The sequence below is a fragment of the Dipteris shenzhenensis genome, chromosome 21 (assembly GCF_047967505.1).
Source record: "Dipteris shenzhenensis isolate YYH24624 ecotype China chromosome 21, Dip_SZ_1.0, whole genome shotgun sequence".
Taxonomy (NCBI): Eukaryota; Viridiplantae; Streptophyta; class Polypodiopsida; order Gleicheniales; family Dipteridaceae; genus Dipteris; species Dipteris shenzhenensis.
The window spans coordinates 44,999,133-45,012,753 of NC_141616.1; the positions used below are offsets into that span (position 1 = coordinate 44,999,133).

At 42.4% G+C, this 13,621-nt stretch overlaps 1 protein-coding gene and 1 pseudogene across 4 annotated transcripts; both read left to right on the forward strand.

Moving 5' to 3' along the window:
- The first annotated feature begins 1,654 nt into the window (after positions 1-1,654).
- On the forward strand, positions 1,655-12,228 carry LOC147888922 (uncharacterized). Of its 4 annotated transcripts, none has more exons than XM_087392936.1 (5): positions 1,655-2,826; positions 10,410-10,809; positions 10,927-11,036; positions 11,147-11,231; positions 12,209-12,228. In XM_087392936.1, the coding sequence occupies exons 1-4, from the start codon at positions 2,767-2,769 to the stop codon at positions 11,183-11,185; spliced, it is 609 nt and encodes a 202-aa protein (XP_087249062.1). In that variant the 5' UTR covers positions 1,655-2,766; the 3' UTR covers positions 11,186-11,231; positions 12,209-12,228. The 4 variants fall into 4 exon arrangements, with proteins under 4 accessions (XP_087249062.1, XP_087249060.1, XP_087249061.1 ...); XM_087392934.1 differs by lacking the exon at positions 12,209-12,228 and adding an exon at positions 11,559-11,985; XM_087392935.1 differs by lacking the exon at positions 12,209-12,228 and adding an exon at positions 11,679-11,985.
- On the forward strand, positions 7,340-8,620 carry LOC147888923 (uncharacterized; annotated as a pseudogene).
- Positions 12,229-13,621: the final 1,393 nt, after the last annotated feature.

The following is a 13,621-nucleotide window of genomic DNA, read 5'->3' on the forward strand; positions in this document are numbered from 1 at the left end:
CATTATTCATATGATTATAGCTTTCCCAAACATAATGCTAAAAGCATTACTCGCATAATTAAGAACTGTTCCAAACATAGTTTGGCTATGATGACAATGCACAATGTTTTATTATAGCGTTCTATTATTGCAAGCATCACATTTTTTGTTCCAAGGTATATGGTTTCCACATTGGGTTAATCTTTAATCTTTATGGAGCTTCAGATTAGTGGAGTTGGGCTTTTCAAGCCTATAACTAATAAACAACTTTTCTTGTAAGCCTACATTAAATATGAGCATGTTCTTAGGGTGCTTGATAATAATGGACGTTTATGGGCATTGGAGCATTTGAAGACACTTGCCTAAAATATTAATCGTCTTAGCTATTTTAATATTTAATGAGCACATTTCCAAGGACTAAATATGGTTCTACCTTTAGTTGGGTGATGACCCTAGAAAATGATACCTTCTTTTGGTGGTGGATTGAGCCTTCCAGATTTTTGTTTGTTTGTGATTAGGCTAATTATATGTTTTGCTCATACTAAGCTTGCTCTAGTAACCAAAATTTCAAGTACAAAAATTAGCCTTGGAGGTACTCTTGAGGCTCTTGAGTCTTGGTCCTTGGAGTTTGTTCGACTATGGGGCAGTTATTGTGAGCTCGAAAAATGAGGAGAGTGAGATATGTGGAGTGGAGGTGGGCTATGTACTCAAATAACAAGGATATTAATGGCTTGTTGAGTTTCAAGAATGAGGAGAGTGGTGTAATGTTGTGTAGTGGAGGTGGATGATGTGAATTTGTGCATGGGTGAAGTGCCTTCTAAGGGAAAGGTTTATCATAGGAGGAGGTGTTGTGGTGTGGGGATTTGTGTCAATGAAGTGTGACGTTATCATGTGCATAGCATGAAGATGTGGACGAGTAGAACAAAAGGAGGAGATATGGGTAGCAAGATGGGATTGGAGCAACTATAGGAAGCACCACTCTACTTATCCCTACCAATTACATAGGGTTTTTACATTAAATTTTAAGATTTTTAACATTTAGAAATCCTTTTGTAAGTATAATTTTATTAATTAAAAAAATTAAATGCTACAATAAAAAACCACATATGATGAAGGCCTTTGTGTCAAGAGAAGGCAAGCATACATGCCTTGAGAGCATGAGGGGGTCATCCACCTCCTCATCGCACATAACCCTAAAATATATGTGGACTTCTACTCAAACAACCGCTTAGATCGTTTAGCCTAAGGAATTGAGCTTTGATACATTATCCCTAAAATATATGTGGACTTCTACCAGAACCATCGTTAGACCATTAATCCCAAGGAATTAAGCTTCGATACATTATCAATTGCCCACACCACAGGAGGAGAGCCAAGCCGAGCTTCTCTGAGGATGGAGAGTATCCACTATTGTGCATGTCAATTCCAAGTCTCCACCACCACATGGTTAGCGGCAGTAAACCGCTAAGTTTGCTAGTACGGTGGGGTTGTGATGACCCAGGGGTGAAAGGGATAGATTGGTGGCAAGAAGAGTTTAGCCAATAGGGAAGGTGCCACGTGGAAACCATGAAGGTCGAATAGGGCAAAGGACACGTGTAAAAAGCAAAAGGGCCACGTGGCAAGCAGAAGCTGGATTAAGGAACGGGCACCAAGTTTAGAGATGTGATGGCGGAAGAAGAGCTTGAATCGATCATCTTGAAGGTTTTCGTCTTCGTCTTCATCTTCATCTTCATCTTGATCCGGCTATGGCTTCCGGCTTCATCAGAGCTTTCGATTGATCGGACCAGGGCTCCATACATGCTTTGGCCTTACCTTGCTCCTTCATCTTTGGTCTCGCTATGGCGACGAGCTTTCTGCTTGGAATTCAGCACCTGCTCACACTGCTCATCCTTATTTTGTTACCTGCTTGGATTAGCCCCCTTGCTTCTTGATAATTCGGCTATGGCTCCAAAGCTGAAGATAGAGCCTTGTCCCGCCTAGTTTTGAGCTCCCTCCGACAATGGCTATCCGTAAATTGTGACGCAGAGATCGATCGCCAGATCTTCCATGCAGTCGCCCACACAGATTAGTTGCTCATCCGACCGCATCTGCGCATAATTCAATCCGCTTCCGTGCAATTTTGTCTCATCTCCGCTCTGTCAGTCTTTGAATCAAGCAGATCTTGTCGTCTCGTAGCCCTTCCGCATCCTTTGCCCCCCAACAGTCTGCAGAAATTCCAAACTGTACTCAATCTTCCGACAAAGCCCCACTCCTTTGATGACTTCTTGAAAGTCGAGCTCCTTCCCGCCTGCCTGGTGCCAAGAAATCTGTGTATTGTTTGCTCATGAATTGTCCGACTTCAATCCATCTTTCCGAAACACCTGACTAAGCTTTCTACTGGTTATTTTAGTTCCACAAAGTTCTGGTTAGAAGGGCCAAACCTTGCTTTTTCTGGGACTGCAAATTGTGACTGTCCAGCAGCTATTCCAAAGCCTGTGAAAAAGTTGCATCATTCGTATCCATTCCAAGAAAGAGGGCAGTAATGGGTCTCGTTGGTACGCGTGGTAACTGTTTGCATTGCGAGAACCAATTCAAGCTCGGATTTCTGCCTCAAGTCGATGGACGAAGAATCGTAGTGATTTACGTCCGGGATGAGAGAGTTGAGAAATCATCCTTGTCTTGACAGGCTGAAAGACGTTGCTTACTTAACCTGATGAACGATCACCAACTTTGTTGCGACCAAACAGTTACTTATCATACACGAGTGCTTGAAGAATTGGCCCATTCTAACGAGTGATAAGTCAAAGCATGAAGATTCCCCGGCCGCGAAATGGAGGCAGCTGGGTAACTTGCTGGTGCTGCGGCTTGGTAGGTAACATCTTACTTTTTGGCTTAGTGCTTTTGTGTTTTACGCACAGATTTTCCGGAAATTGGCAATTTCGCTTTCCTGGAAGGTGTACAAATTATTGAGCAAAGTTTTTATCGTCTCATTGAGATCCATCTTTTTAAGGATATAGCGGTTCCTGCTCCTGTACTCCCCATCCTTGTTCGTGAAACGGTTTCATTTATGTGAACGAGGAGGGTCCACACGACGTGTCAACGCTCAGGGATTTGTGCTTTTGCACGACAAACTGGCTTCATAATGTGGTTCACAATCTAGCTCTCTACATGCCTATGCAAACGTGATGCTACTGACTTAAGGACCTTCAAGGCAGCATGAATCAGATGTCGATCATGATATTGGTTCATCAGCCTTTATTTGCGTTGCTCTCCTGTAATTATTTGTGTTTTTGACACACCTAGGTGTTTCCATTTCTATTGGTAGCGAGAGGCTGTGCTTTGTTCTATTTCAGAATGTGGTTTGACTGCAGCCTTTGCCTTGTTCCTTCTAGATGAAGCATGTGTATTTTGATGACTCTGTCGAAGGCTGCATACCATTTTAAATGAACAGACTAGATGCTCCCCTGACCTCCAAAACGAAGTGCCAATATAGTATCAGAATGCACCATGATCTATGAGAGTGTGGGACCCATGATAGTTGTCATGATCTCCATGTCGGGGAAATTATGGGAGGGCCTTTGGCAAGGCGGTCTTGCCATTGAAGCTTCCAAATATCGGGATTCATCTATGCTTGCAAAAGATTGAATTGCAGTGTTCACAATATAATCTACGTAAGGAGAACTCTGATTTAGCAGGGAAAGTAGCGTATCTTGACATACAAATCCGAGTGTTGATGAAAAAAGACACTTGGCCAAACTTGTGTCCATATATAGTTTGCACATAGATATTCAGCTGTCAAGGAAAGATAACATCCAGACCTCCAATGTATGAGAAGATGGAGGTAGCCATTCGAAGGGCCTAGAGAGAGGCACTTTGGATGGGACAGCTCTTGAGGTTTGGAGTCGCTCTCCGTGTGTGCTACCTATCCTTTGGCACAGAATTTTTCTTAACTGTGTGGTAGGTGGCGCATGATGGACTCTTCATTTGTCCCCCCTAGTTGGAGCAGATGTGGACAGATAGTTGTCATTGTTGCACGAAAAGAGCAGGAGGTGATCTCCCATTGCTTGTGGAGTCCCCTTCAGCACAGGCACGCACATGCGTGCGCGCACACACTTTTTTTTAGTGAAAATGCACACACGCACACGTGTGTGTGTGTGTAGAGAGAGAGAGTGTGTGTGTGATAGTGTGAGAGAGTGCGGACTCTACTGTTCAGCCTCGCCACGGATCCCGTGTAGCCTCCCTCCCTGTCCGTACATCTGTACGGTCGCCGTACGTTTTTCATACGACCGTATGGACAACTAGGTCTGCCTCGTCCCTGCATAGCTCTGAGCAGTCCCGTACCTATCTGCATCGCCATCGCTGTACTATTTTCTGAAGACCCTTCCGTACGTCCGTACAGCCCCATCGATTTCTGTGCAGTCTCTTCCGTATATCCGTACAGGAAGTTATCTCAAACTGCGGTAATAATTTTCTTTCCAGGAAGAATCCCAGCAGCCAGTGATGTTGCACAGTGGATTAAGTCCATCCTTGGAGGATGCTTTGTAGAGGGAGTATATTTTGCATCTAGAGGCTTTTATGAGGTGCACTTATCAGATGCTTTGTGCAAGCAGAGGCTGCTTGAGCTTTCTCCCCTCTTTTACGGGGAAGCAGATGGTACATGCTATGCCCTGGTCCCCAAACAAGGATTATCAAAGTCTTATACGACATCATTGCCCTGTATGGGTTGAGGTTGTTAATTTCCCGGACTATATGCATGAAGAATTGCCTAGCGTGGCTGCTTCTTTGGGACAGGTCATTTGTCCTCCACGCCCTATGGGAAACTGTAACAGGTTCTGCATTCTCTGGGACACTGATACACCTACCCCTCCTTCTATTGCAGTTGAAGTTGAGGGAGTGCAATTGGGAAAAAAATATTTTGAATTGAAATGGGGTGTATTTGCAGGAGCTTGTTTTGCCTGTCACAAGTTTGGGCATCTAGCCTCTGAATGCCCAATGGTTCTGCATCAGCCCCCTCCCAATGCTTTGCTGCCCTAGACACGGGAAAAGAATGACAATTTGCAAGCTAAGACAGCAAATAGAAATGGAGCAAAGAATGCCAAACCAATTAATAAGGTGTAATCACTTGCTGGAAAAGGAAAAAGAGAAGATGAAGGAATCTGTAGGAACTGATCGGGATGGCTTTCAACAGCCTAAGAAGGTGGTTGTATTGAAGCAACGCCCCTTTCAATCTCGTCAATGGGATGCTTCTTCTCCCTCACCAGAACAAGCTTCCACTTCAGCTCCTGTCCTTCAAAATTGGGTGGGAGTTTTGAAGAAGGGCATCCCCATATGTGATTCTGAAGAAGGGGAGAATGCTATTTCCTTCATGGATCATGAGGGAATGCAGCCCATGCAGGCAGAGGCTCTGCCTCTCTGATATCTTGTTCTATACTTAATACTTTCACAGATAAATGCATTAGATCTCCAGGGATATTTGCTTAAAGAATCCCATAAAGAAGCCCTCATGGCAGAGGTCTGGGAGGCATAGACTCATGCAAACTTAAGAATATCACCATTGACATTACATTGTATGACCATCCATCTACCACTGCTGTCATTGAAGGCTAACTGAGGCTCATGTCTGACCATTATGCATACACCTGAGTAGGTAGTGGCACCAGCATAGTATATGTCGTAACTGCCAAAAAAATCATGATGACCAAGCTTAGAGTGTTGATTATGCTCTTGCAAACAAACAATATCTGGCTGCATTTTATGTACATAATTCTATAAAAGCTTGAGGAATGAGGTCAAATGGGCAAAAAGGACAGCACAACAATTGACTGAATTCTCACATTTAAGGCCTCTTTCTGAATAAGAAAATGATTCCCTTTCACATGCTCGGATTAAATTGATTGCTAATGATAAGAGGAAATTGCACAAATGGTAGATTAGAGCAAGAATGAAGCCCCTCATGGATAAGGGCTGCTCATCAAAAGCCTTTTTCCAGGGCCTGCATGCTACTTGACAGAAAAATTCATGTCTCTGGGTAAGGAAGCTAGATGGCTCTTGGACGCACTCTTTCTCTGATCTCCAAGACGAATGCCAAAATTATTTTCAGAAATTGTTCTCTGCTTCTGGTTCCCAATCAAATCAAATGACAGATGCGAGGAGTGAATTTCTCCAATATGTTTCTGAAATAGTGGAAATGGATGATGCTCTCACCTTGGAGAGACCTTTTACTGATATAGAGCTTGATAATGCATTGCTCCACCTCAGCAAATACAAGTCCCCTAGTTGGGATGGCCTTACGGTGGAATTTTATATTTCTTTTTGGGATGATTTGAAAGATGTCCTCTTGCAAATGATCAATGTTGCCTGGCAAGAAAATCAGTTACCGCACTCTTGGAAGCATGGCATAGTTAAACTTGTACCCAAAAAACATCTGTGTGACCATATGTCAGATTGGAGGCCTATTACCTTGATGCCTGTAGTTTACAAACTCATTGCCAAAATGATTGTGTATAGGCTTCACGAGATACTGAATGCGGGCCTTCATCCTCATCAGTATGGGGTTGTGCCGCGCAGACAAATCCATGACAATATCTCCAATGCATTGACTGCAATTGAATATGCTAAGTACTCGCATCAAGATGTGCTCATATTGCAGGTAGATATTGCTAAGGCATTTGACACTGTTCAATGGGATTTTATCTCCCAAATCATGACAAAGTTGGGCTTTGGTCCAAAGATAGCAAATGCAGTTTACTGGCTTTATTCTGGCTCTACTTCTCAGTGCATTCTTGGAGGTCATCTATCTCAGTCATGGACATTGGGTAGATCAGTTAGACAAGGCTGCCCTCTTAGTGCTCTCTTTTATGCCATTGCGACCCATCCCCTCTTAATGTATCTTGATCATCTTACAAACACAGGACAGATGACTGGTCTAAAAATCCCTAGGGCTGCATCTTTCTTGGCACAAGCATATGCTGATGATTTCTTCTTTATGCCACAGAATTCTCCCCGGGAAGTTCACATGCTTATGACCACTCTATCATTGTATGGATTGGCAGCGGGATTGCATGTTAATTTTGACAAATCTAAATTGCTTCCACTGAAACAATGTGACTGGCATTCTATTCTCTGGCCAGGTCAGGTGGTGCATTCCAAAGATGTAGTCAGGCATTTGGGATATCCTATAGGATGGCATATCACCAGGAAGCAGCAATTAAAATGGATCTTCCAAAGACTTCAACATAAACTGGAATATTGGAAATTTTCTATTTGGCCTCTTCATGTCAGGCTCAGAATAGTACAGTCCATTGTAATGTCCTATGTCCAGTTCTTTTTGCCTTTGCTACATTGGTCCTCCAGAGATATTTTAGACTTTATGTCTCAAGCTATGCAGATATTATGGAGGACAAAAAATGTTGTGAAAGCATTCAGACTGATGAAGATGGAACTGGTATGCTCTCCTAGAATGCATGGTGGACTTAATATCCTCAATATAAGATATCATGTACTTGCAAGGAAGGCGACTACTTTTTTTCGCCAACAACAGCCATGGACTTGTTTGATAGCATCCATGTGTGTCAACATGAGGACTTCTGCTTATGGTCATTGGACTACTGATCATTGGGAGGTTGTCATTGGGAGATTTGTAGGGAAGATACATGGCTGTCCTTTCTCTACTGCTCTAATACTTGACTGGAAACAAGTACTTTCTAAGGTCAAATGGGCTCCTCGTAATTGCTCGGGGACAAACTCAATGAGGAAAGAAAGTATTCATTGGAGTGCCATCTTTGACATTCCACTCGCTTTACAGGAACCTGTTCCGGCATACAACCTCATGAAATTGGGCATTAGATACATACATGATGTGGTTGATAATCAGGGTTATGTCTTATTTTTTCCTCAGGCCACTGCCTCCTATGCATTGGGAATGCACCATAGGTCGATATGAAAGAAAATTGCTGATTTGTTACATCCTTTTCTACCTGTTCCCCCTGTGGCTGACACAGACAGGCCATTGGATTGGCAATTGCAACCATCTGCTACATGCTCTCATCCTGTTCCTCTACCTGCCTTGACCTCCATCAAAGCCTATAGGCTTCTTCTGCTCGCTCCATGGATTCCTCAATATGCTAATACTCTGTGGCATATCAGGAAGCCCCTCTCATGGTGGTGGAAGAATCTCCGGATATTATGGAAGTGTAAAATGCCTTTAAAACAAAGACTTTTTCTTTGGAGATGCATGACAGGCACATTGTCAGTGGGAGTCACACTTGCCAAACGTCGCATTGCACCATCCACATGTTTGAGATGTCACGTTCCTTCAGAGACCGTCCCCCATTTGCTTTGGCAATGCCCGTGTTCTAGGAGCCTCCTCGGGAGAATTTCAGATTATCTTCGGCTCGGTTTCCCGAGTCACAGATTTGGGAAACATTTTTGACTATTTGGCAGATTTATGAGGTCTTTGTCTCAATATTCACTATTTCTCTCTTGGGTGAGATATTGGGCCCTTTGGATAATCTGGAGTGAGCATAATTTGGCATACTTGGGTCGACAGATTCACAAGTCATATGAATCCTTCCGAGCCTCATTGCGGCAATCCTTATGTGATGCCTGCCATGAGGGTGATCTAGATGCTTCTTGCATAGAGCTTCTCTTTTTATGTTTCTGATCTTTGGGATACTCTCCATTTTGGAGAATTCCCATCTTGTAAATTTATGAGCATATAAATATAGCACTGGATATTACTTTAAAAAAAGTGTGTGTGTAGAGAGAGAGAGAGAGAGAGATTTACAAATTTGAATGTGTGTGTGTGTGTGTGTGTGTGTGTGTGTGAGAGAGAGAGAGAGAGAGGGTTTCCGTGGCGTAAGAAATCAAACAAAACAAATACAAAATGAAGGTGTTTAGAACATCAGAAATAATAAGGGAATGCATGCTGTAGCCTTAACTCAGCCGGAGCACACACAGGCCTGGAGAAATACACAGCCATGTAGACGGCCAAAAGGATGCTTCAAAATATGGACTGATTATAGTACAAAAATTACCCACTCGTACTCTTCATGGACAGCTTGAATGCTGCTCCAGCTAGAAGGGGCTGAACTGCTGCATACCCTGTAGAAGGTGGTTTAATAGTGTTTGGAAAAACTCTTCGGAAAATGGAAATGGGCCTCTATTTATAAGGAAGGGTTGAGTGCCAGAACCAGCAGACCTTCCTAGAAGAGGGTCAATTGGGGATCTTGGCTGGCCCAGCTCCTTAGGCCCATAGACCAACACTTGTAGGGCTGACCTTAGTCAGCCCCTTGCCAACTCCAAATGGCCACTGTATATTCTAATTAAGGCCCGACCAGTATATGCCCTTGCTTGCCCTATTGGGGCCTTCCAGCCTCCATGGCTGCGTATGCTGTGCTGCAGCCAGGTCTGATCTACATCTGCCGCTGATATGGTAGCCAATCATGCCACCTACATGGCAGCCAATGTGCTGCCCTTGTAGCAGCCAACAGTCCTCTAGATCTGCCCATGTGGCAGTCCCATTATGACCAATGATGGGTTGCCAAATGCTATCAGATATGCAGGTGTCATTCCCTGTTGTCCTTCACATATTGAGGTTCACATGTAGGGAATTGACTTTCATTCTCTGACACTGCCAAATGCTATCGGATATGCAGGTGTCATTCCCTGTTGTGCTTCTCATATTGAGGTTCACATGTAGGGAATTGACTTTCATTCTCTGACACCCTCTCTAATGAACCAATGTGGGCCTACACCCACTTGTCCAACGGGATGCTCCATCCACTACCTTGGGAGAGCTCTTAACATTCCTAACGATGCATTGATAGGACTACCTCTTTCATGCCCTTGCTTGATTTGCATGGGCCATCAATGAGGATAAGGAACGACGAACGAAAAACTGATGCATTCAGAGCAAAGACACAACTACAAGCATAGTGGAATCTACTCTCTTTCCAGGGAAGGACCGGTACCTTTGCTCCGACAGCCCTGCATGGCTTTGAGCTAAGCCTGGCTTGGTCAAGTGAGTTTTGATCCGTCGAGTCAGATCTGGTCACCAGGTCAGCTTTGACTTTTGGCCCTTAGTGGGGCCCGACAGTTGCCCTTAGGTGCGCATCAGATATTCTCCAGAGCAGGGCTAAGAAGATGGCAATACCGAGTCTATCTGATGGCTGCAACAAAACTACCCATGAAGGATTGGAGAGGAGAGGTGCAAGATTGGCAGTTAGAGAAAAGCGAGAAGAGAGAGGGAGAAGGCATATCGAAGACATGATCTGAAAAGGTTTGCACTTGTAGTTGTTTTTATTTGTGCTTCTGTTGATTTTGATTGCTAACCCAATGGAGAAAGTCATTTGCACTTGTATACGGGGAAAATCTCTCGAAGTGTCTGGATTTGATGGAGGGATTAGGAAAAAAGCGAGTGCATTAGTCTGATTGTCTAAGTGGTATCGCAGTGTGGAGCGTTTGTTCATCCGTTGGAAGATCCTGATGCACCGGCATCTTTGCAAGATGCATCACCTCCACAGTGTGCAGAACCTTTGGGTGATTCCAGTGTGGAAGCTTCTCTCCCGGTTGACTCGCATTCTCCTCCTGAAATAAGTAATGAATCAGAAGTTAGTCTTGAAGGATGTGAAAAAACTGGAACAAGTCAGCTGAATTCTGTGAGAATCCACGAAGCTAGTCAGCAGAATGCATTACGACAAGATATTCCCACTTATAGTCAAAAGACAACGCACGGAATGGAAGAGGCAACAAAGATCTCCCAAAAACTTAGTGAACCTGAAGACAATCTCAAAGATCTTTCACTCATAGCGGTCATGAATGAGGAGGACATTTGTCCTACTTGTCTTGATGGTAAATGATATTTCAATTCAAATGTAATTTCTGACCAGATCTTGATTTGTACATGGCAATGTGTTTGGTCACTTTGCTTGACTAATGAGAAATACTGCTTGGTTTTTTTTTTGGTAGGTTATGATTCTCAGAATCCAAAAATTAACACTGCTTGTGGGCATCATTTCCATCTTGGCTGCATCCTTGAGTGGGCAGAAAGGAGTCCTACATGTCCTATGTGTAATGAGGTAAGCTCTGGTAATGTTTAAGTTTTTTATAAATTTCTGTGTCCATGAGGATCGCACTTTGTCCTTCCATTCCAACATTATGTTATTCATTATGTTCATTGATGATGCAGGAAATGGTTTTCAATGAGAGCTTTCAGGAGGCTATTTAGGCAATTGCTGTCCTCCTCCGTGTCTATGTCAGTTATCAAAAAAGAGGTGAGAGGCACTTGAGCCCTGAAGGCTATGGGTCAATGACTCATGATGATAAATCAACTTGCGAACTTTTAAGTTCTCTGTGGCTTTACCTTGGCAAGCCTTTGTTGTGTTATCCTACAGGTTTCTCATTGGAGGGCACTTAGGAAACATTCCTAGAAAAGGAAATATGTCAAGTCATATTTATTGCTCTGGTGTCTGATGACTGCTATAATTTACCATTTAGGAAATATAGATTTATGGGCAAAACTTTTCCTTGACCTGATTTACATGCTTTTGAAAATGACATATTTCTGGTCTTCTAAAATGGTCGGAAGTTTTCTCTGACAGGTTCTGCTCCTTTGATTATCTGGACTTATTCTTGTGAAATTTTTTCTCAATCACATAGTCCCATGATGCAAAAGTGCTATTGTACTTCTATAGTGATCCGTATTCCATTTATTTAAGCAGGAGTGTGGATACCCTTACCAATTTTATGACACAGCTCTCAGGGAAGAGTGTATGGATATATTCTTACCAATACATGACGCTGAAGTCAGGAAGTGTTATACCCGATGTTCATTTCCACCACATTGCTCTTTGTGTTAGAAACTTAATTGTACTTTTGTATCAACAAATGTACAAATATACCTTTTATACTTGAAGCATGAGTGTATGGATATTCTTACCAATACATGCTGAAGCCGGGAATTGCTAGACCTGATGTTTATTTCAACCACAATGCTCTTCTCGTCTAAGAAACTCTACTATCGTGTCAAGAAATTTCTATCCCTGTTTGACAAACCTTTGACCTCCTTGACTATTGGGATTTCTTCCTTTAGTAGTTCAATCAAAATCGTAATTTGTAGAATTGAAACATTCTTTTGTTAGACCTCTTATATGTAATCTCAAAAGCTAGCCAGTGTTAAAAGCAGCAGTTTCACCATAGTGTTTGCTGACTGCATGGTCTGATTGACTTCATTTTGATCATTCTTATGCAGACTTAATTTGTAGCTTATATTCGAATTTTGAACGTAAGTCATGATTCAGACATGCAGTGGGTTATAATGTCAGTGCATAACCTGTGAATTGCGTCTATAGAGTATGTTATATTTCAAAGACGATTGGGTGAATTACATGCAAGAGTTGCAATGTCAACGAGGTGAGACACTTAAAACTCGATGACATCAGGCAATGTTCAACTTCCTGTGAGGTGGTTTAAAGACATTGGTGAGGGTGTTTAGAATAGTGCTACCTTAATTATTAACTTTTTGGAGAAAGATCCTAACTAAAAGCGGCAAACAATTCATCCCTTGGGTACACAACTCCATGGAGTAAAGTCTAAACTACTTGAGCTAAGAAAACCACATTGTTACACAATTTGAATGGATGAACTTGTCAAGAAACCAAGGAAATTCAAGCAGCATTCAAAGAAAAAAGAAATCTGGCCTCGTCATCTCAGGGCTCGTGTTGAGACACTCAGTAACTAACCATATATGGGGAGAGAGAGAGAGAGAGAGGTAGCTCGTGGAGGCTGGGGAAGCTACAGGACTATAGCAAGTATTCAGAACACTAAGGAAAAGAGTCATGTATCCGTAGAAAGTACATCACGGTGGAAACATATGGTTGTATAAATAAAATGGCTAAACTTTTTCAAGCTGATTAAGCTTTAAGATACAAGTGTCAAATAACTTATCAATTAGTTTCCATCAAACGTAGCAACCTAGCTCGTGTTTTTTTATTTTTTGATTTAGTTCTGTTGTGTGCTCCTGGTTGGCATTTTGCCCAATTTTGTTTTAAAGCTTAAAATATAATTTAAGACTCATTCGTTCGACTGGAGATGTAGATTAGGATGTGGATGCTTATGAGTTAATGTAGTACGATCAATGATCATATTAGCCATTAAAGGTAGTTTTTTATTAGCTTGTCTTTCCTCACACTCGTTCTTGTAAACCTCGTTTCGATAACAATCGAGTTGCAGCCCATGAGATCAATGTGTGTGTGTGGAACAATGGCAAAGCTCCATGCGTATTAATTTGAGTTTTGAGATAGAGGTATGCCAAAACACTCTCTAAAGGAGATCTAGACATACTTTAGACTATCCCCTCTTAATTTGTGAAGGAGACTAGCTGTCCTGTTTCTCTGCCCTATTCCCTTTTTGAAACTCTTGAATCCTGTATCTCATTCTCCCCTGCTTCCATCAACCTCCATGGACAACAATTCTTCTTCAGTTAAGCTAATTCAAGAACTGCTTTTCACACTGCTTACATCTATAACCTGAGGTCCTATGCTATAACTGTGATCATTTCTACAATGAACAAACAAACAAATTTGCAGGTGACTAAAAACTTGAAACTTAAAAATGGCAAATCGTGGTAATATTTCGGAACTGATGTCAGAGAGATTAGCACCTT

Bases quoted from the DNA above. Each gene is read 5' to 3' on its own strand.
- LOC147888922 (XM_087392936.1), top strand. From the start codon at position 2,767: ATGAAGATTCCCCGGCCGCGAAATGGAGGCAGCTGGGTAACTTGCTGG. The intron at 2,827-10,409 runs GTAGGTAACATC...GTGGTATCGCAG, and splicing joins CTTGCTGGTGCTGCGGCTTG to TGTGGAGCGTTTGTTCATCC. The intron at 11,037-11,146 runs GTAAGCTCTGGT...TTGATGATGCAG, and splicing joins CATGTCCTATGTGTAATGAG to GAAATGGTTTTCAATGAGAG.